The sequence below is a fragment of the Dama dama genome, chromosome 23, assembly GCF_033118175.1.
Source record: "Dama dama isolate Ldn47 chromosome 23, ASM3311817v1, whole genome shotgun sequence".
Classification (NCBI taxonomy): Eukaryota; Metazoa; Chordata; class Mammalia; order Artiodactyla; family Cervidae; genus Dama; species Dama dama.
The window spans coordinates 8,324,352-8,346,209 of record NC_083703.1 but is presented as its reverse complement, the minus strand read 5'-3'; the positions used below and the strand labels follow the sequence as shown (position 1 = coordinate 8,346,209).

At 38.9% G+C, this 21,858-nt stretch overlaps 1 protein-coding gene across 3 annotated transcripts in view; it reads right to left on the bottom strand.

Moving 5' to 3' along the window:
* The window catches only part of SPTLC3 (serine palmitoyltransferase long chain base subunit 3), a 156,247-nt gene that overhangs the window by 110,695 nt on the left and 23,694 nt on the right, over positions 1–21,858 (bottom strand). For all 3 annotated transcript variants that reach the window (XR_009689985.1, XM_061125950.1, XM_061125951.1), the window contains exon 2: positions 9,494–9,676. Coding sequence is in view for 2 of the 3 variants with exons in the window: in XM_061125950.1 (XP_060981933.1) it covers positions 9,494–9,676 (183 nt within the window). In the remaining variant the exon portion in view is untranslated. The remainder of the gene's footprint in view (positions 1–9,493; positions 9,677–21,858) is intronic.

The window sequence follows — 21,858 nt, the reverse complement described above, 5'->3', positions numbered from 1 at the left end:
TAAAAAGAGAATTCATTAAGTTGGGAGTTTTTGAACTTAAAATATGAAAATAGCAATAGCTTTCCTGTATGCCATCAATAACTAATTAGAATCGAAGATAGAGGAAAAGTACTATTTAAATAGTACCATCATCAAAAACTTGTACCCAAATAACTATAATAAGAGAAAATGATGACTTTAGAATAAGAAAAGCTAAAAAAATTAAATAATAAATAAAAATTAAAAAGAAATAAAATTTTATTAGAGGACATAAATATCTAAATAAAAGGAGAGACACACCACCTTTCTGAATGAGAAGAGTAAAAAGAATAATATTATATTTTATTAAGATGTCAAATTTTCCAAAGTCAAAACATATAGATTTAATACATTACCAATTAAAGCAGCAACATTTCCTTCTTAAAAATTCAATACCTGAAAAGCTAATTCTAAGGTATATAGAAAGAAAATCTTTACAAACTACTTGAAAACTTGTAAATTTTCCTAAAAAAAGCAACATGTTGGCCAATATTTCATATCAGTGGGTAAAAAGTAATTGAACTATTCAATTACCGATACTGAGACAATTTAAAAATTCCTTGGAAAAGTAGTCCTCCTCATAACTCTTCTAGACTTCAGATACAACAAACCGCAGTAATCAAAACAGGGTGGTATTGCTATGCAAATGTGCATAGATACCAATGAAACTGAATAGAGAGCCGGAAAATAAACCCACCCATCTACAGTCAATTAACCTTCAACAAAGGAGGCAGAATATAAAATGGGAAAACATCTCTTGAGCAAATGGTGCTGGCAGAGGTGGGCAGCTGCATGTAAACCAGTGATGGTAGAGCATACTCTTACACTACACTCAAAAGGGCTTAAACATAAGACATGACACCATGAAATTCCTAGAAGAGAGCCTAGGCAAAATGTTCTCTGGCATAACCAGTGTTTTCTTAGGCCAGTCTCCCAAGGCAATAGTAATAAAAAAATAAACAAATGATATGTAATTAAATTTACAGGCTTTACAGAGCAAAGGAAACCACTATAAAACAACAGCTAAATGAAAAGGCATGACATGGGAGAAAATATTTGCAAATGATGTGACAGACAAGGGCTTAATCTCCAAAAGATTAAAACAGCCCACACAACTAAAGAACAACAACAAAACAAACAACCAAATTGAAAAATGGGCAGAAGACCTTAGTGCACATTTCTCCAAAGGAGAAATACAGATGGCCCACAGGCATGTGAAAAGATGCTCCACGTCACTAGTTATCAGGGAAATCAAATCGAAACTGCAATGAGGTACCACCTCACAGCAGTCAGAATAGCCATCACTAAAAGATCTACACGTAACAAATCCTGAAGAGGGTGCAGAGAAAAGGGAATCCTCTTGCATCGTTGGTGAGAATATAAATTGGTGCAGCCATTGTGGAAAACAGTATGGAGATGCCTCAGAAAACTAAAAATAGAATTACCATATGATTCAGCAATCGCACTCCTGGGAATATATCCAGACAAACTGTAATTCGTAAAGATACATGCACTCCTGTTTGTAGCAGCACCATTCACAATAGCCAAAACATGGAAACCATCCAAACGTCCATCCACAGATGAATGAATAAAGATGTGATACATGTATACACAATGAACTATTACTCAACCATAAGAAAGAACAAAATAATGCCTTCTGCAGCAACATAGCTGGAACCAGAGATTATTATACTAAGTGAAGCAAATCAGAAAGAGAAAGACAAATACCATATGATATCACTTATATGTGTAATCTGAAGTATGGGACAAACGAACCTATCTGTAAAATCGAAACAGACTCAACAGACACAGAGGACAGGCTTGTGGTTGTCGGGGTGTGGGGGTCCAGAGTGAGATCGGGGTTGGTAGATACAAACTATTACATCTAGGGTGAGAAAACAGCAAGGTCCTAATGTATAGTGCAGGGAACTATTATCAATGTCCTGTGATAAACCATAATGGAGAAGAAGATTAAAAATATAATCTTCTTATATTCTATATGTATTTTATATTATATTCTTATATTTTATATATACTATATATATTGTGTGTGTATATATATAGAGCTGAGTCATTTTGCTATATAGTAGGGATTGGCACAACTCTGTAAAACAAAAGTAGCCCTCCTACTTCACAGAGCACATGGAATTAAATCCTAGATGAGTTTGTAGATTAAATGAATAAATACTCCAATTAGAGCACAAGGAATTAAATCCTAGATGAGTTTGTAGATTAAATGAATAAATACTCCAAATTATAAAAGTACTGAATGAAATCATAGGAAAATTTTTTATCTTTCTTACAAGATGAAAATAGCCTTCCTAAACTACTCCCCCTTCACAAAGAGAAAGGACAGCAAAAAATAGCAAAACCAACAACAAAGAAAACATAAAGGAGGTGTTTGATACATGTGACTTAAAAATTAAAAGATATATGTATGGCTAAATATAGCATAGAAAAAGTTAAAAGCCTAGAAATAGAATTGAAAAAATATTTAAAACAGATTTAAGAGCCAAATTATTGATAAAGGATATATAGAAAGAGCTTCTCTCAATAAATAAGAAAAATAATTTAATAAAATTATGAGCAAATGATATCAATAGGTAATTCAAGAAGAGTAAGCATACATGAGAAATAATCATGTGAAAAGCTTAGTCTCATTATTAACCAGGGAAATGCAAAAAAACACAAGAACATTAAAAAAAAAGCTCCCTTATCAAAACAGAAAAAATAAGAAATATTTTGATAATATCAATGTATCAAGTGCTGACAAGAAAGCAAGCACTCTCGCCTACTACTAGAGACATGCTATGCAATCTTTTTTAAAGGCAATTTGCCAATATTTTGGAAGATAAAATGTTTATTTCTTGGGCCCAGAAAGTCATTTCTATGCGTTATCCTTGAATAAATGCATCAGTTCAGTTCAGTTCAGTCGCTCAGTCATGTCCGACTCTTTGCGACCCCATGAATCGCAGCACGCCAGGCCTCCCTGTCCATCACAAACTCCCGGAATTTACTCAAACTCATGTCCATCGAGTTGGTGATGCCATCCAACCATCTCATCCTCTGTCGTCCCCTTCTCCTCCTGCCCCCAACCCCTCCCAGCATCAGGGTCTTTTCCAATGAATCAACTCTTTGCATAAGGTGGCCAAAGTATTGGAGTTTCAGCTCCAGCATCAGTCCTTCCAATGAACACCCAGGACTGATCTCCTTTAGGATGGACTGGTTGGATCTCCCTGCAGTCCAAGAGACTCTCAAGAGTCTTCTCCAACACCATAGTTCAAAAGCATCAATTCTTTGGCACTCAGCTTTCTTCACAGTCTAACTCTCACATCCATACATGACCACTGGAAAAACCATAGCCTTGACTAGATGGACCTTTGTTGGCAAAGTAATGCCTCTGTTTTTTAATATGCTATCTAGGTTGGTCATAACTTTCCTTTCAAGGAGTAAGCGTCTTTTAATTTCATGGCTGCAGTCACCATCTGCAGTGATTTTTTAGCCCCCCAAAATAAAGTCTGACACTGTTTCCACTGTTTCCCCATCTATTTCCCATGAAGTGAGGGGACCAGATGCCATGATCTTAGTTTTCTGAATGTTGAGCTTTAAGCCAACTTTTTCACTCTCCTCTTTCACTTTCATCATGAGGCTTTTTAGTTCCTCTTCACTTTCTGCCATAAGGGTGGTGTCATCTGCATATCTGAGGTCATTGAAGCATTATTTTCAATAATAAAAAAGAGAATAAAAATAAATCATATAACCCTACTATACAATACCATCATGTAGCTATTAAAAACAATGAAGGTAATTCTCTTCTGGCAGGTAAAGATCTTCAGTGTACAATTTCTTGAAAAAATAAAAAAGACAGTCACACACAAATGTATATTATGAACATACCTTAAGGAAGGGAGAGGGTGAGTGCAAATGAGCATGTGTGTAACTAAGTGCACAAAAAAGAAAGGGAGGATGAACACAGCTTTTGCTGGCTATTTCCATAATAAAGAGGAAAGGGAAAAAAGACACAGGAAGAGGCTAGTCATAACCCACTCATTCCACACGTTGGCTTAGTACTAGTTGATAGATGTTAGCAAAGCTCTACCTTACCAAGATCCATCATCCTTGCTACTACTCTTGTTAAAAACCTACTACTGCGGATTCCTTCTTGCTAAGGGAAGCAGAAAGGTCTATATCGTGAAAGAAGTAAAACAAAATGAATTGGCCAACATTTTAATGGCACATCAGAAATTGCATGCCTGTGGGTGTTTGGATATTTGGATATTTGTATATAGCCAAATAAACGCTGGGGCTTCCCAGGTGGCTCAGTGGTAAAGAACCCACCTCCAGTGCGGGAGATGCAGGTTTGACCCCTGGTTTGGGAAGATCCCCTGGAGGAGGAAATGGCAACCCACTCTAGTATCCTTGCTTGGGAAATCCTATGGACAGAGGAGCCTGACAGGTTACAGTCCATGGGGGGTTGCAGAAGAGTCAGACACGACCTAGAGACTAAACAACAAAACACGGAACAACAACAACAAAATAAATGTTGACCTGAAAACTCACCATGGGTGGTTATAATCTGATTTTACTAATGGTCTTATTTTACAACCTATTTCTCAAACTTTGATTTTGAAGTTTTTTCCCCAAATCTAGATGCAATAGTGGGAAATATGCCTTTCTTGTGAGGGTACATTTGATTTTGAGAAGCAGCCAGGAGGTATTTGGAACCAAGCTTGGTTGGGGAGTCTGGGGATACCACTGCTGGTGACCCCTGCTGCCTTTAAAGCTGGTGATTTCCAGATGGATTTAATGAAGAAAGTGAGGGGGTGAGCTGTGCTGATACCTGAAGGAAGAGGGATCATTCTGAGCAGAGGCAAAGGCAAAGGAGAAATCCTTGCGGTAGGTGTGAGGGGCTGTGTTTGAGGAAGAGGAAGAGGCTTGTGGGACAGGGGCAGGGCTCATCGAGGGGGCGGTTCTGTAGCACCTCGACGAGTTCTGGCTCTTACTCTGAGCGAGAAACGAAAGCATTAAAGGCTTTCGGCCAGAGATGCTCATGTGAACCGACTTGGGTTTAAAAAGATCATGTTGGTTGTTAACTGAGAAGAGAATGAAGGGACTGAACCGTTCCCACCCCACAAGCTGCTGGCTAATATGTTGGGTTCCCAGGGAAACTCTCATTTTGGACCCACCCAGACCCAAACAGGAAGCCCAGCACTGGGCTGTCTGTTTGCTTTGGACAAAACCATGCCTCACACCCAGTGACCTTCCTCAACCCCATCCTTCAAAACACTCCGGAGAAAGTCACGCTGCACCAATCCTGCTGTTGTTTTAGAATTGCCAAGTATGGATAAGAAAGAGCAAGCTTTAAGTCATGCAAACATTTGGAGATTTATGTCCAAATTTTCTAGTTCCAGTTTGCTGAACCGTTTTTGTTATACGTGGGAGTAAAAATCTCTGGGGATGAGCCAGAAATATCTGGGCTTTACTTGTAGGGCTCTGGGACTACCTGGGTCTAACGGAAGCATGGTATTGCAACTGATAAGTCTTATACCAGCAGGGGCCACAGGGACTGAGACACGCAGCTGTTCTTGAAGTTTTTTAAATCCCTGACAATGCTTGATATGCCTTTGATTATATTTTCTGACATCCTATTCTGGATTTAGCAAAGTTGGGCCATGACCATCACTGAGAAAGTACTATAGCTGGAGATCTTTAATACATTGCAATTCAACTCTAAAGTTGTCTTTAAAGGGTTAAAAGAAGAATTGAAGCAAAATATTGAAACCTTGTATCTGTCTGGGTTGTCTTTTTTCCTTGTTAGTGTCTTGATTATTAATCAAGTCTGTTGAGATAGCAAGTGCTCTGGGTCTGAGATTTTTTTAGTGCTCTTTTGGAGGGAGATTTTGCTTTTTTTTTTTTAATCTTTTCACTTAGTATTATTAACTCAGTCCTCAAGTGATGGGTGTGCCGCTGACATTCCTGTATCTGACCAAAGAAGAAATTTGAGATTATCCTGGTTTCTTCCTCTGTCTTATTGTCCATATACTCAGCAACCAAGACTTGTTGATTATACCTCCTAAATATCTTTATAACCAACTTCCTTTTCTTCATTCCATCTGCCTCTTCCCCAACTCAAGCACATATTATCTCCTTCCTAGACTATTATAAGGATTTTTATTGTCACATTGCTTCTAGTCTTGAGTTGGAATTCCATCTCTGCCACTTATAACATTCTCTAAAGTTCTCTGTCCTCTTCACACCCTTTTTCTTTTTCTCTTCCTCTTCCATAGACCTCTTCCATAGGGAGGTCATATCCACTCCTATGGTTTTTATTAATTTAATATGCTCCAGGGTACTGAAGATGCTACAGCATCCATCTCAGACTTTTCTCTGGAGGTCTAGACCTCTATATCTGGCTGTCGATTCTTTCAACTCAGCTTGTTTCAAAGTGAATTGATCACGTTCCCCTCCAACTCCATCTTCCTTCTCTATTCCCCATCTCAATGTGATACCGCCTTCTTTGTATCCAGTTGCCCAAGTTGTAGCCCAAGTGTGGGCTTTGATTTGTACATCTCTGTAATTCCCCAAGTCAAATCAATCATCCCTAACTCTACCTCTTTTTTTTTTTAAATTGAAGTACAGTTGATTTACAATGTTGTGTTAGTTTCAGGTTTAAGCAAAGTGATCCAGTTATACAGAATAGATATAGATCTATCTATCTAATTAGATAAATATTATTTTTCAGATTTTTTCCATTTAGATTATTACAAGATGTTGACTATATTAATACTTCCCCGTGCTATCGAGTAGGTCCTTGTCATTTATCTAGTTTATATACAGTAGTGTATATCTGATAATCCCAAACTCTTCTGTTATCCCTCCACTCTCCATTTCCCCTTTGGTAACCATAAATTTGTCTTTTATGTCTGTGAGTCTATTTCTGTTTGTAAATAACTTCATTTGTATCATTTATTTAGATTCTACATATAAGTTATATTATGATATTTGTCTGTCCAACTTACTTCACTTACTACGATAGATTTTAGGTCCATCCATGCTACTGCAAATGGGAATGATTTCATTCTTTTCTCTGGTGGGGTAGTCCTAATTCCAACCCTTAAGCATCTCTTGGCCTGTCTCTCATCACCTACCACTAACCTGGGCCCAGCCCAAGGTATCATCTAGAATTTTTATCAACTTGGACTTCTGCCTTAGCCTCTTCATTGGATTTTTTTTTTTTTTTTTTTTGGTCCCTGTGTTGTCCCTCCTGCAATCCATTTTTTACATTGCAGTAAACATGATCTTTCTAATCTGCAAATCTGCATTCCTCTGCCTGAAATCCTTCAATGCCTTCCCATTGTTCTTATAACAAATGTCTATGGCTTATAAAAACCCCTTATAATAAGGTCTCTGCTTGCCTCTCAAGCAGTCTTTCTCCCCACGTAATCCCACTCTCACAACATTCTGATCATTAGAATTCCTCAGTTTCTTAAACGTTCAATGCTTTCTCTTATCTCTGGGCCACTTCACACATTTCCTTTCCCTGAAGACTCCTTCCAGCTCATCTTGCCGCATTCATTGCCTTATTACTTACTTTTCCGTCTTTAGATGTCAATTTAAGTTTCTCTTCCCCCCAGCAGGCTTCACTGAACACCAAATCCAGGTTAAATGTTTCTATTCTTTGCCTCCTTGATGTCATCTACTTACCTCTATGATACCTCTTATCAAATTCCACTGCAATTGCTTCTTTTGTGGTTAGCTCTCCAAAACCATTATCTGCCTTAGTTATTTCTATATTTCCAGACTGTTGTATAGTGCCTGGCACAAAATACACACTCCAAATGAATCTGACCTGCTTGACACAAGCAGCCCTCTTAGAGTGTCTTCCATTGTACCTTGCCCAATAGGCAAAGACCTGCTCACCATTAAGTCCCAGCATAACGCCTTCCTAACTTCCTAAGAGAATCACAGGGCACAGATCCCTGTTTCCCATATCAACTTCCTCCCTCTTCACTTTTTATCATTTGCTTTGCTCATGAGTCTTTTTTTCCATACCAGACTTCAAATTTTCTGCTGGAAGGACCTATATTTTCTTCTCTATTAGTCCCCCTTACTTGGTATAGGGGCTTCCCAGTTGGCATTAGTGGTAAAGAATTAGCCTGCCAATGCAGGAGACGTGAGATGTGGGTTCGATTCCTGGGTCAGGAAGATCCCCTGGAGGAAGACATGGTAACCCACTCAAGTATTCTTGCCTGAAGAACCCCATGGACAGAGGGGATTGGCCAGCAACAGTCCATGGGGTTGCAGAGTCTGACGTGACTGAAGCGACATAGTACGCATGCTCTTGGTATAGAGCATGTGACTTAATACTTGCTAAAGGTAAGAGAGAGTTCAACAGTCAAACTGGGCCTGATTTTCCCCTTAAGATATGCTTAACTTAATTCCAATTTGGTAATTTCAAAATAAGTGTTCTACATGACCTGTTCATGGTTACGTTGCTATAATAAGAGTTTAGCTTACTATGGGTACTGGTCAGTAAGTTATAGGATTTGAGATTCTCCTAGTACATGTGTCATTGATGCCTTACTTAGATGGGTTCAAGGCTCCATCATGTGGAATAATCTGCAGCCACAATTGTATATTTTAAAGCAAGTTTTAGGAAAAAGAGATTCATGGCATTGTATATCATTTGAACCAATTTTGGAAAACATGGTAAAAGGACACAGGCTCTTCACAGATTCCTGTATATTTTCCAAGTTGTCCTGTTAGCTCTATGTGAAAAGGAGATGATGTAGACATTTATACATTCACTATTGAAAATATCTAGATCAGTGGGTCTACACTGAGGGTGATATTCCACTTTGTAAGGCATTTGGCAATGTCTGGAGACATTTTGATTGTCACAAGTATGTTCTAATTGCATCTTGTGGGTCAAGGTCAGGGATGCTGTTAAAAATCCTGCAATGCCTCCCACATCAAAGAGTAATCCAGTTTGAGATGTCAATAGTGCCAAAGTTGAGAAACTCTGACCTAGGTGAAATAAAAGTCTCACCTGTCATTCAAGCACACTTTCCTATTCCAGGATAGAATATAAATAATACTCAGCTTACAACCAGAAGACCAGAATACAGTCCCATTCATACTCTCACTTTCCTATTTTGACTTTTCACCTCTAATATGCTATTTTGATATCTATCTCATGGGATTGTTTTAACAATTATATTTATGGCAATGTATATGGAAACCTTTAGTTTAGCTTGGCAACTAGTAATTGCTCAATAAATATTGTAAAGAAAACAAGTCCATGAATACATGGGTAACTTTGGGGGGTCTTACGGGGTGCAGGGGAATAGAATTTGCCTTGAGTTGTTGCTGAGCATATCACTCTTCTCAGGATCTGTACATGCATTACCACTTGTGAGAACACTTCAGAGAAGAATTGGCATTGACAAAGACTCATGGAGCTGCTCATGCTTACCTTTTGTTCTTCTCTCTCCACGGCTGCATTGCATTTTTCTATTCCCGAGTTCCTCAGAAAGTCCCTGAGATAGCCAAACAGCGTTCCAATTCCATATCCCAAGTAAGTGAAAACCATAACATGAAGAGGTGCTTCCTCAAAGGATTCCACAAATGGCTTGCAAAAATTTGAATTTCCATTTTGCTGAAAAGAAAAATGGAAATGGAAAATTAGCACTCTTCCATTACAATGAACCATGATACTGAAAATTTTGAACTTTCAATCTTTTACATGTCAAAGAGCACACTTAAGATTATGAAAATACTTGGAGTTGATCACCGAAGAAGGTAATCAGCAATGTACATTTTATTCCTCAACTCTTAAAGACATAATTGATTCAGGCAAAAATTATGAACAGATTCTAAATCCATTAAGTGAAAAATTAGTGAGGAATAGGGCTTTTGCAAGATACCAAAGTATCACCCTGTAAATTACTCCTTAATCACAAAACAATCTTAATCAGGTAATCAAATTACATCAGAGATGTTAGGACAACTCACCATTCTATACTCTTATCATGATGTAATATTCAATATACTGATGACATATTTAAGCTGAATTTAGTGAAACTCTAATATCTAAATTCCATTTTACAAGGAATATCAGGTAAATAACTTCATGATGAGATAATCAGATAATCCACAATACGGGACTTTCTATGTGACAACTGACTTGTGTTTTGTTTTGTTTTGTTTTTCAATTTTTATTTGTTTATTTGCAGGATCTTTCACTGTGGTGCACTTGTGGAGCTCAAGCTTAGTTGCTCCACAGCATGTGGGATCTTAGTTCCCAGAACAGGGATCAAACCTGCATGCCCTGTATTGCAAGGCAGATTCTTATCCACTGGACCACCAGGAAAGTCCCATGACTTGGTTTTTTAAAGCAAAACATAAACAAGTGGGACTACATGAAACCAAAAATTTTTGTTCAGCAAAAGAAATGATCAACAAAATGAAAAGTCAACCTACAGAATGAGAGAAAATATTTGCAAACCGCATAAGATAAATAAATATTTGCAGATCACACCTGATAAGGGGTTAATAATAATAATAAGGAACTCATTCAACTCAAACAATTCAATCAAAAATAGGAAGAGGGCCTGAATAAATAAAGAAGACATCCAAATAGCTAACAGTTCCATGAAGATGTGTTCGACATCATTAATCATCTGGGAATGCAAATCAAAGTCACAAAGAGATATCACCTGGCATGTGCAGACATGGCTGTTATTACAAAATAAAAGAGAGAGAGAGAGGTAACAAGTGTTGATAAGGATGTGGAGAAAAGGGAACGTTGTACACTGCTGGTGGGAATGTAAATTGGTACGATCAGTATGGAAAACAGTGTGGGGGTTCCTCCAAAAATTAAAAGAACTCCTATATGATCCAGCTATCCCACTTCTGGGTGTATATTCCTAGGAAGTGAAATCGGTATGTTGAAGAGATATTTGTATTTCCATGTTTATTGGAACATTATTCACAATAGCCAAGACATAGAAACAATCTGTTGATCAAAGGATGAATGAATGAGGAAAATGTGGCTGTGTATACACACACGGTAAATATCATTCAGCCACACACACAAGAAAATTCTGTCGTTTGTGACAATGTGGATGAACCTAGATTACATAATACTGAGTGAAATAAGCCAGACTCAGGAAGACAAATGCTGCATGATCTCACTTACATGTGGAATCAAAAAAATTGAGCTCACAGAAATAGAGAGTAAACTGGTGACTTCCAGACCATGGGTGGGATAAATGGTGAGATGCTGGTCCAAAGGTACACGTCTTCAGTGATAGGATGAAGAAATTCTGGGGCCTACTGTACAGCATGGTACCTATAGGTAGTAATATTGTATAGCATACTTGAATTTGCTAAGACAGTAGATCTAAATTGTCCTCATCTCACACACACATACACTCACACGCATAGCTAAGTGAGATGATAGCTTCACTGTGGTGATAATTTAATAATGTATACATATGTATACAATGTATACATTATAATGTATACAATTATGTATACAATAATAACTTGTATACCTCAAATACATACAATTATTATTTATTAACTACACCTCAGTCAAGCTGCGGAGAAAAGAATGACGGGTGGGAGAGGGGACTTAAGAGACTGAAGTGTACTGTATGTTTTTCCACTAGATCCTCTTTTATTGTAAAAAAAAAAAATGGTAAAAGCACATATTTTTGAACAAATGTGGACAGGAAGTGTATATTTTTGAGGATTTGTTATTTTTGTTAGGAGTGATGGTAGTTGTAAGTTGTGTGAGAAGATGTTTTAATCTTTGTTAATGCATGCTGAAGGCTTAAGGAGGGTGAAGTGTTATAACTGTTCTCTTTCAAATGGTTCATCAAAAATTAAACACATACATAAAGCAATTTTGGGAGAATGTTGAATCTAGATGCATTAGAGGCTTTACTGGGGACTGTTATATAATTTTTCCACTTTTCTGCATGCTTGAAATTTTTCTTAGTAAAAAGTTAACGAAAATATTTCTCTAGAGGGACAGCAGTAAAAAATCTACCTGAAACGCAGGAGCTGCAGGTTTGATCCTGGATTGGAGTAATCTTTCTTTTTTCTTTTTTGGTGTTGTCAATATTTTTTTAAATTTATCTATTTTTCCATTTGTTAGTTGGAGGCTAATTACTTTACAATATTGTAGTGTTTTTTGCCATACATTGACATGAATCAGCCATGGATTTACATGTGTTCCCCATCCCGATCCCCGCTCCCACCTCCCTCCCCACCCCATCCCTCTGGGTCTTCCCAGTGCACCAGCCCCGAGCACTTGTCTCATGCATCGAACCTGGGCTGGTGATCTGTTTCACCCTTGAAAATATACATGTTTCAATGCTGTTCTCTCAAAACATCCCACCCTCGCCTTCTCCCACAGAGTCCAAAAGTCTGTTCTGTACATCTGTGTCTGTTTTTCTGTTTTGCATATAGGGTTATTGTTACCATCTTTCTAAATTCCATATATATGCATTAGTATACTGTAATGTTCTTTATCTTTCTGGCTTACTTCACTCTGTATGATGGGCTCCAGTTTCATCCATCTCATTAGAACTGATTCAAATAAATTCTTTTTAATGGCTGAGTAATATTCCATGGTGTATATGTACCACAGCTTCCTTATCCATTCATCTGCGGATGGGCATCTAGGTTGCTTCCATGTCCTGGCTATTATAAACAGTGCTGCGATGAGCATTGGGGTGCACGTGTCTCTTTCAGATCTGGTTTCCTCAGTGTGAATGCCCAGCAGTGGGATTGCTGGGTCATATGGCAGTTCTATTTCCAGTTTTTTAAGAAATCTCCACACTGTTCTCCATAGTGGCTGTACTAGTTTGCATTGCCACCAACAGTGTAAGAGGGTTCCCTTTTCTCCACACCCTCTCCAGCATTTATTGCTTGTAGACTTTTGGATAGCAGCCATCCTGACTGGCGTGTAATGGTACCTCATTGTGGTTTTGATTTTCATTTCTCTGATAATGAGTGATGTTGAGCACCTTTTCATGTGTTTGTTAGCCATCTGTATGTCTTCTTTGGAGAAATGTCTGTTTAGCTCTTTGGCCCATTTTTTGATTGGGTCATTTATTTTTCTGGAATTGAGCTGCAGGAGTTGCATTACAGGCTTACCTCGAGAAACAAGAAAAAAGTCAAATAAATAACCTAACTCTAAACCTAAAGCAACTAGAGAAGGAAGAAATTAAGAACCCAGGGTTAGTAGAAGGAAAGAAATCTTAAAAATTAGGGCAGAAATAAATGCAAAAGAAACTAAAGAGACCATAGCAAAAATCAACAAAGCTAAAAGCTGGTTTTTTGAAAAAATAAACAAAACTGACAAACCGTTAGCAAGACTCGTTAAGAAACAAAGGGAGAAGAACCAAATTAACAAAATTAGAAATGAAAATGGAGAGATCACAACAGACAACACTGAAATACAAAGGATCATAAGAGACTACTACCAGCAGCTCTGTGCCAATAGAATGGACAACTTGGAAGAAATGGACAAATTCTTAGAAGAGTATAACTTTCCCAAACTGAACCAGGAAGAAATAGAAGATCTTAACAGACCCATCAGAAGCAAGGAAATTGAAACTGTAATCAGAAATCTTCCGGCAAACAAAAGCCCAGGACCAGATGGCTTCACAGCTGAATTCTACCAAAAATTTAGAGAAGAGCTAACACCTATCTTACTCAAATTCTTCCAGAAAATTGCAGAAGGTAAACTTCCAAACTCATTCTATGAGGCCACCATCACCCTAATTCCAAAACCAGACAAAGATGCACAAAAAAAGAAAACTACAGGCCAATATCACTGATGAACATAGATGCAAAAATCCTTAACAAAATTCTAGCAAACAGAATCCAACAACATATTAAAAAAATCATACACCACGACCAAGTGGGCTTTATCCCAGGAATGCAAGGATTCTTTAATATCCACATATCAATCAATGTAATACACCACATTAACAAATTGAAAGATAAAAACCATATGATTATCTCAATAGATGCAGAGAAAGCCTTTGACAAAATTCAACATCCATTTATGATTAAAACTCTCCAGAAAGCAGGAATAGAAGGAACATACCTCAACATGATAAAAGCTATATATGACAAACCCACAGCAAGCATCACCCTCAATGGTGAAAAATTGAAGGCATTTCCCCTGAAATCAGGAACAAGACAAGGGTGCCCACTCTCACCACTACTATTCAACATAGTGTTGGAAGTTCTGGCCACAGCAATCAGAGCAGAAAAAGAAGTAAAAGGAATCCAGATAGGAAAAGAAGAAGTGAAACTCTCACTGTTTGCAGATGACATGATCCTCTACATAGAAAACCCTAAAGACTCTACCAGAAAATTGATCCTGGATTGGGAAGATACCCTGCAGAAGGAAATGGCAACCCACTCCAGTATTCTTGCCTGGGAAATCCCATGGACAGAGCAAACTTGCGGGCTACAGTCCATGGGGTAACAAAAGAGTCAGACATGACTTAGTGACTAAACAATAAGCAGCAAATGTCAGTGGCAAGTAGACTTTCAAATATCAGTCCAGTTCAGTTCAGTTCAGTCACTCAGTCACATCCGACTCTTTGCAACCCCATGGATTGCAGCACAACAGGCTTCCCTGTCCATCACCAACTCCTGGGGCTTGCTCTAACTCACGTCCAATGAGTCAGTGATGAAATCCAACCATCTGATCCTTTGTTGTCCCCTTTTCCTCCTGCCCCCAATCCCTCCCAGCATCAGGGTCTTTTCTAATGAGTCAACTCTTTGCATGAGGTGGCCAAAGTATTGGAGTTTCAGCTTCAGCATCAGTCCTTCCAATGAACACCCAGGACTGACCTCCTTTAGGATGGACTGGTTGCATCTCCTTGCAGTCCAAGGGACTCTCAAGAGTCTTCTCCAAGACCACAGTTCAAAAGCATCAATTCTTGGTGCTCAGCTTTCTTTATGGTCCAACTCTCACATTCATACATGACTATTGGAAAAACCATGGTTTGACTAGATGGACCGTTGTTGGCAAAGCAATGTTTCTGCTTTTTAATAGGCTGTCTAGGTGGGTCATAGCTTTTCTTCCAAGGAGTAAGTGTCTTTTAATTTCATGGCTTCAGTCACCATCTGCAGTGATTTTGGAGCCAAAGAAAATAAAGTCTCTCACTGTTTCCATTGTTTCTCCATCTATTTGCTATGAAGTGATGGGACCAGATGCCATGATAGTCATTTTTTGAATGCTGAGTTTTAAGCTTTTTCACTCTCCTCTTTCACTTTCATCAAAAGGCTCTTCAGTTCCTCTTTGCTTTCTGCCATAAGGGTGGTGTCATCTGCATATCTGAGGTTATTGATATTTCTCCCAGCAATCTTGATTCTATCTTGTGCTTCATTCTACTTGGCATTTCATATGATGTACTCTGCATATAAGTTAAATAAACAGGGTGACGATATATAGCCTTGATCTACTCCTTTCCCAGTTTGGAACCAGTCCGTTGTTCCATGTCCCATTCTAACTGTTGCTTTTTGACCTGCATGCAGATTTCTCAAGAGACAGGTAAAGTGCTCTGGTAGTCCTAACTCTTTAAGAATTTTCCATGGTTTGTTGTGATCCACACAGCCGAAGGCTTTGGTGTAGTCAATAAAGCAGAAGTAGATGTTTTTCTGGAACTCTTTTGCTTTTTCTATGATCCAACAGATGTTGGCAAATTAATCTCTGGTTCCTCTGCCTTTTCTGAGTCCAGCTTGAACATCTGTAAGTTCTTAGTTCACATACTGTTGAAGCCTAGCTTGGAGAATTTTGAGCATTGCTTTTATAGCATGTGAGGTGAGTGTAATTGTGCAGTAGTTTGAACATTCTTTGGTATTTGCCTTTCTTTGGGATTGAAATGAAAACTGACTTTTTCCAGTCCTGTGGCCACTGCTGAGTTTTCCAAATTTGCCAGCATGTTGAGTGCAGCACTTTCACAGCATCATCTTTAGGATTTGAAATAGCTCAACTGGAATTCCATCACCTCCACTAGTTTTGTTTGTAGTGATGCTTCCTAAGGCCCACTTGACTTTGCACTCCAGTTTGTCTAGTTCTAGGTGAGTGATCACACCATTGCTGTTATCTGGGTCATTAAGATCATTTTTTGTATAGTTCTTCTACTTGTTCTTGCCACCTTTTCTTAATATCTTCTGCTTCTGTTAGGTCCATACCATTTCTGACCTATATTTAAATCAAACCATTCTTATTTCTGGTTAACTAATTTGCACATAGTAGCTTAATGCTTGCTCAAAGCATTAGTGAATAAATTATTCCTAATGTTAGTAATTAATAAATATTTATGCATTCATCCATTTTTTAATTCAACATAGATAATGCATTCCTCAGATTCTCCATTTCTGAATGAGATGACCCGTAACAAGTGTTTTGATCACCTTTAGTGATTTACAGGAAACTGTAAAGTGCCTACTAATACTTAACTTACTAATTTAGCCTACACATATATATTTAGATTGACACATTATATAAAATATCATGCAGGACCATGCCGTGTATGGCCACCCAAGATGGCTGGGTCATAGCAGAGATTTCTGACGAAACGTGATCCAGTAGAGGGGAAAATGGCAGACCATCCCAGTATACTTGCCGTGAGAACCTCATAAATTGTATAAAAGGACAAAAAGATATGACAACAAAAGATGAGTCCTTCAGGTCTGAATGTGTCCAATATGGTACTGGGGAAGAGTGGAGGAGAACTACTAATAGCTCCAGAAAGGATGAAGTGGCTGGGTCAAAGCAGAAATGATGCTCAGTTGTGGATGTGTCTGGTGATAAAAGTAAAATCTGATGCTGCAAAGAACAGTGTTGCATAGGAACATGGAATTTTAGGTCCATGAATCAAGGAAAATTGAATGTGGTTAAGCAGGAGACGGTAAGAATAAACATAGACATCTTTAGGAATCAGTAAACTAAAATGGACAGGAATGGGCGAATTTAATTCAGATGAACATTATGTTTACTACTGTGGCAAGAGTCCCATAGAAGAAATGGAATAGCCTTCATAATCAACAAAAGTCAGAAATGCAGTACTTGGGTGCAGCCTCAAAAATTACAGAATGATCTCTTTTCATTTCAACATCACAGTAATACAAGTCTATGCCCCTACCACAAATGCTGAAGAAGCTGAAGTTGATCAGTTCTTTGAAGACCTAGAAGAACTCCTAGAACTAACACCAAAAAAGAGGTTCTATTCATCATTGGGGATTGGAATACAAAAGTAGGAAGTCAAGAGATAGCTGCAGTAACAAGTAAGTTTGGCCTTGGAGGACAAAATGAAGCAGGGCAAAGGCTAACAGAATTCTGCGAAGAGAAAGCACCAGTCATAGCAAATAACCTTCTTCAACAATGCAAGAGATGACTTTACACGTGGACATCAAAAAATGGTCAATACTGAGACCATATTGATTACCTTCTTTGTAGCTGAAATGGAGAAGCATACACAGTCAGCAAAAACAAGAGCTGGAGCTAACTGTGGCTCAGAGCATCAGCTTCTCATAGTAAAATTCATGCTTAAACTAAAGAAAGCAGGGAAAACCACTAGGCCAGCCAGGTACAACTTAAATCAAATTCCTATGAATATGCAGTGGAGGTAATGAATAGCTTCAAGGGGTTAGTTCTTCAGTGCGCCTGAAGAACTATGGATAGAGGTCCGTAATATTGTATAGGAGGCAGTAAACAAAACCATCCCAAAGAAGCAGAAAAACAAGAAGGCCACATGGTTATTTATCTGAGAAGCCCTTACAAACAGTTAAGGAGAGAAGAGAAGTGAAAAGCAAGGGAGAAAGTGCAAGGTGCCTCAAACTAAACGCAGATTTCCAAAGGAAAGCACAGAGAGCAAGAAGACCTTCTTCAGTGAACAGTGTGTAAAAGCAGAATAAAACAGCAGAAGGGGAGAAACAAGAGATCTCGTCAGGAAAATTGGAGCTATTCAGGGAATATTTTGCCTAAAGATGGGCACAATAAAGGACGTAAACTGTAAAGACCTAGCAGATGCTGAAGAGATCAAGAAGAGTTGGAAAGAATACATGGAAGAATTGTATAAAAAAGGCCCAAATGAACCAGATGGCTATGGTGGTGTGGTCAGCCACCCAGAGCCAGACATTCTGAGAGCAAAGTCTTGTGGGCCTTAGGAGGCACTGCTGTTAATAAAGCTAGTGGATGAGACAGAATTCCAGTAGAACTATTCAAAACCCTAAAGGATGATGCCATCAAGGTGTTGCACTCAATATGTCAGCAAATCTGGAAGACTGAGCAGTGGACAGACGACTGGACAAGGTCAATCCTTATCCCAATTCCCAAGAAGGGTAGTACTAAAGAATGTGTTAACCATCGGACAATTGCACTCATCTCCCATGCTAGTAAGATCATGCTTAAAATCTTGCATGCTAGGCTTCAGCATTATGCAAACCAAGAACTTCCAGATGTCTGAACTGGATTTAGAAAAGGAAGAGGAACCAGAGATCAAACAGCCAACATTTGCTGGATTATAGAGAAAGTTAGGGAGTTCCAGAAAAACATGGACCTCTGTTTTATTGATTATGCCAAAGCCTTTGATGGTGTGGATCACAATAAACTGTGGAAAGCTCTTAAAGAGATGGGAATACCAGACCATCTTACCTGTCTCCTGAGAAACCTGTATGTGGGTTAAGAAGCAACAGTTAGAACCCTGTATGGAACAATTGATTGGTTCAAAATTGAGAAAGGAGTATGACAGGGCTGTCTGTTGTCACTCTGTTGCTTAATCTATACGTTGAGCACATCAAGAGAAATGCCAGGCTGGATGAGTTACAAGCTGGAATCAAGATAGGCGGGAGAAACATCAACAACCTCAGATATGCAGATGGTGCCACTCTACTGGCAGAAAGCAAAGAGGAACTAAAGAGCCTCTTGATGAGGGTGAAGGAAGAGAGTGAAAGAGCTGGCTTAGAGCTAAATATTAAAAACAAAACAAAACAAACAAACGAAGATCATGGCACCCAGTCCCATCACTTCATGGCAAATAGAGGGAGAAAAGGTGGGAGAAAGCTTTCTTCTTAGGCTCTAAAATCACTGCGGATGTGACTGTAGCCCTGGAATCAGACTACATTTGCTTCTTGGCAGGAAAGCTATGATAAACCTAGACAGCATGTTGGAAAGCAGAGACATTACTCTGCTGACAAGTGTCCATCTAGTCAAGGCTACGGTTTTCCCAGTGGTCATGTACGGTTGTGAGAGTTGGACTGTAAAGAAGGTGGGGTGCCAAAGAACTGATGCTTTTGCACTGTGGTGCTGGAGAAGACTCCTGAGAGTCCCTTGGACAGTAAGGAGATCCAACCAGTCAATCTTAAGGGAAATAAACCCTGACTACTCACTGGAAGGATTGATGCTAAAGCTGAAACTCCAGGATTTTGGTCATCTGATGTGAACAGCTGACTCATTGGAAAAGTCTCTGATGCTTGGAAAGATTGAGGGCAGAAGGAGAAGAGGGCATCAGAGGATGATATGGAAGGATGACATTACCGATGCAATGGGCATGAACTTGGGCAAACTTTGGGAGATGGTGTGGGACAGAGAGTCCTGGCATGGTGCAATTCATGGGGTTACAAAGAGTTGGACATGACCGGGCAACTGAACAATAGCAAATTATATAAAAATCATGCTAATTTGAAATAATGTCTTTGTTACTCTCATAGTATAAGCACCATTTGATTCCACCAACACAGTGTTCTACCCTTATGCTTTTATTTCATCTACACTGTTGTAGTTGCAAGTATTTTTGGAATCTGTGAGACTTAGTTCTGACAATCAAAAAAGTCTACCTGATAGAAGAATATTTTTGATTTACATTACTTGGTTTTAAAGTAATTTTTGAAAAGCCTTTTTGTAATGATATTTTACACTTGTGTTGTTCAGTCAAAAGCCCACAAAGTATTATTAAATCTTATTAAAATGGTTGACTCCTTATTTATCCATTATACCAGTGTTGCAATTGAGCAGGACCCTATAAAGCCTTCTCAGAATAGACCTCCACCCATGTCCTCCCCCTGCCTTTTATCTGTAGAAAAACTAAAGTCAAAGAGTAAATTTAATCAGAGAAGGGAGAAAATGGAGAAAGAAAGGAAAATAGTCAATCAAAGCAAAATAATATTACTTTAGCCATTCAGTAAATTCAGGGACCTTTAGCTTTTCCTCAATACTATAGATAATATTCTAAGCCAGGTCCTTTGAGCTATTTTGCAGATACTGAAAACCTCTGTCAGGTGGGAGAAGTTAGCTGCAGGCTGCTCATCAGCATGTAGACCCCAGACTGCTTGGAACCAGAAGGTTGATGATGCTGACTGCTGGGTACCTCACCACCAGCCAATAGAAGAGTGCCCATGAGCTGACCATGCCCTGCCCCTTAAACACTGTGAGAGTCCTCACTATACCCTCCAGGGTGGGACACACAGTTTGGAAGCCCGCTGTGGCCCCTCTGCCTGACACAGCAATAATACTATTCTTTTCTACTTCACCCCAAACTCTGTCTCTGCATTTCTATTTGACACTGGGGACTAGAAGCCGAGTTTTGGCAATAGTGTCCTCTCTAGACAACCCAAACCAATGTTACTGGATGTTGCTTTTGTCTAGTATCTTCCCCAAGTGCTACCTGATGGTTTAAAACAATGAAAGTGAGAGAGCATTGCTTAACATAAGGTCTGGGATGGAACGTGAAGGATATAACAAATGCCTTGTATTTGGGAGCACAGGGCACTAATTGGGTGTCTTCTATGAACCGGCAACATGCTAATCTGTTGGGAATTCCTAGATGAATGAGACAGACTCCATCCCTGCTCCTGAGATCGTGACCTCACTCTGTGCCCACACCAGTCCTAGATCTGATGATGGCCAGTGCCAACCTTTGGCTCCCTTCCTGCATTCTGTTCTGTGCATGACCTTTGAACTGCATCCATCTCCAGCATTCCTGGTGACCTGCCGACCCAGTTAAGATCCACCTCCTGGTTCTTTCCACAACATAGGAATATGTAAGGGGATTCCTTCCTTCCTTACTTGTCCAGACTCCAGGAAAAGGGGCTGAGAGCCTCAGGAAATAGATTTGATGAAATTTCATAACTGGTTAGGTATAAAGTCAAGGAAGAGATCATGACAGTACCTGTGAGGAATGTTGCTGGGATGTGGATAAGAAGAAAGAGGGGATCAGAAGGAGACATGGGGGTAGACAATGAGTGTGCATGGAACCTGTTGAGTTGGGGTAGTGTCTACTTGCCTAAGTGGAGTGTTTGGGGGCAGTAAGAGATGCAAGACAGTTTCTTTAACAAGTGGTGCTGGGAAAACTGGTCAACCACTTGTAAAAGAATGAAACTAGAACACTTTCTAACACCATACACAAAAATAAACTCAAAATGGGTTAAAGATCTAAATGTAAGACCAGAAACTATAAAACTCCTAGAGGAGAACATAGGCAAAACACTCTCTGACATAAATCATAGCAAGATCCTTTATGACCCACCTCCCAGAGTAATAGAAATAAAAGCAAAAATAAATAAATGGGGCCTAATTAAACTTAAAAGCTTTTTCACAATGAAGGAAACTATAAGAAAGGTTGAAAAGACAGCCTTCAGAGAGGAAGACAATAATAGTAAATGAAGCAACTGACAAATAATTAATCTCAAAAATATACAAACAGCTCATGCAGCTCAATTCCAGAAAAATAAATGACCCAATCAAAAAATGGGCCAAAGATCTAAACAGACATTTCTCCAAAGAAGACATAGATGGCTAAC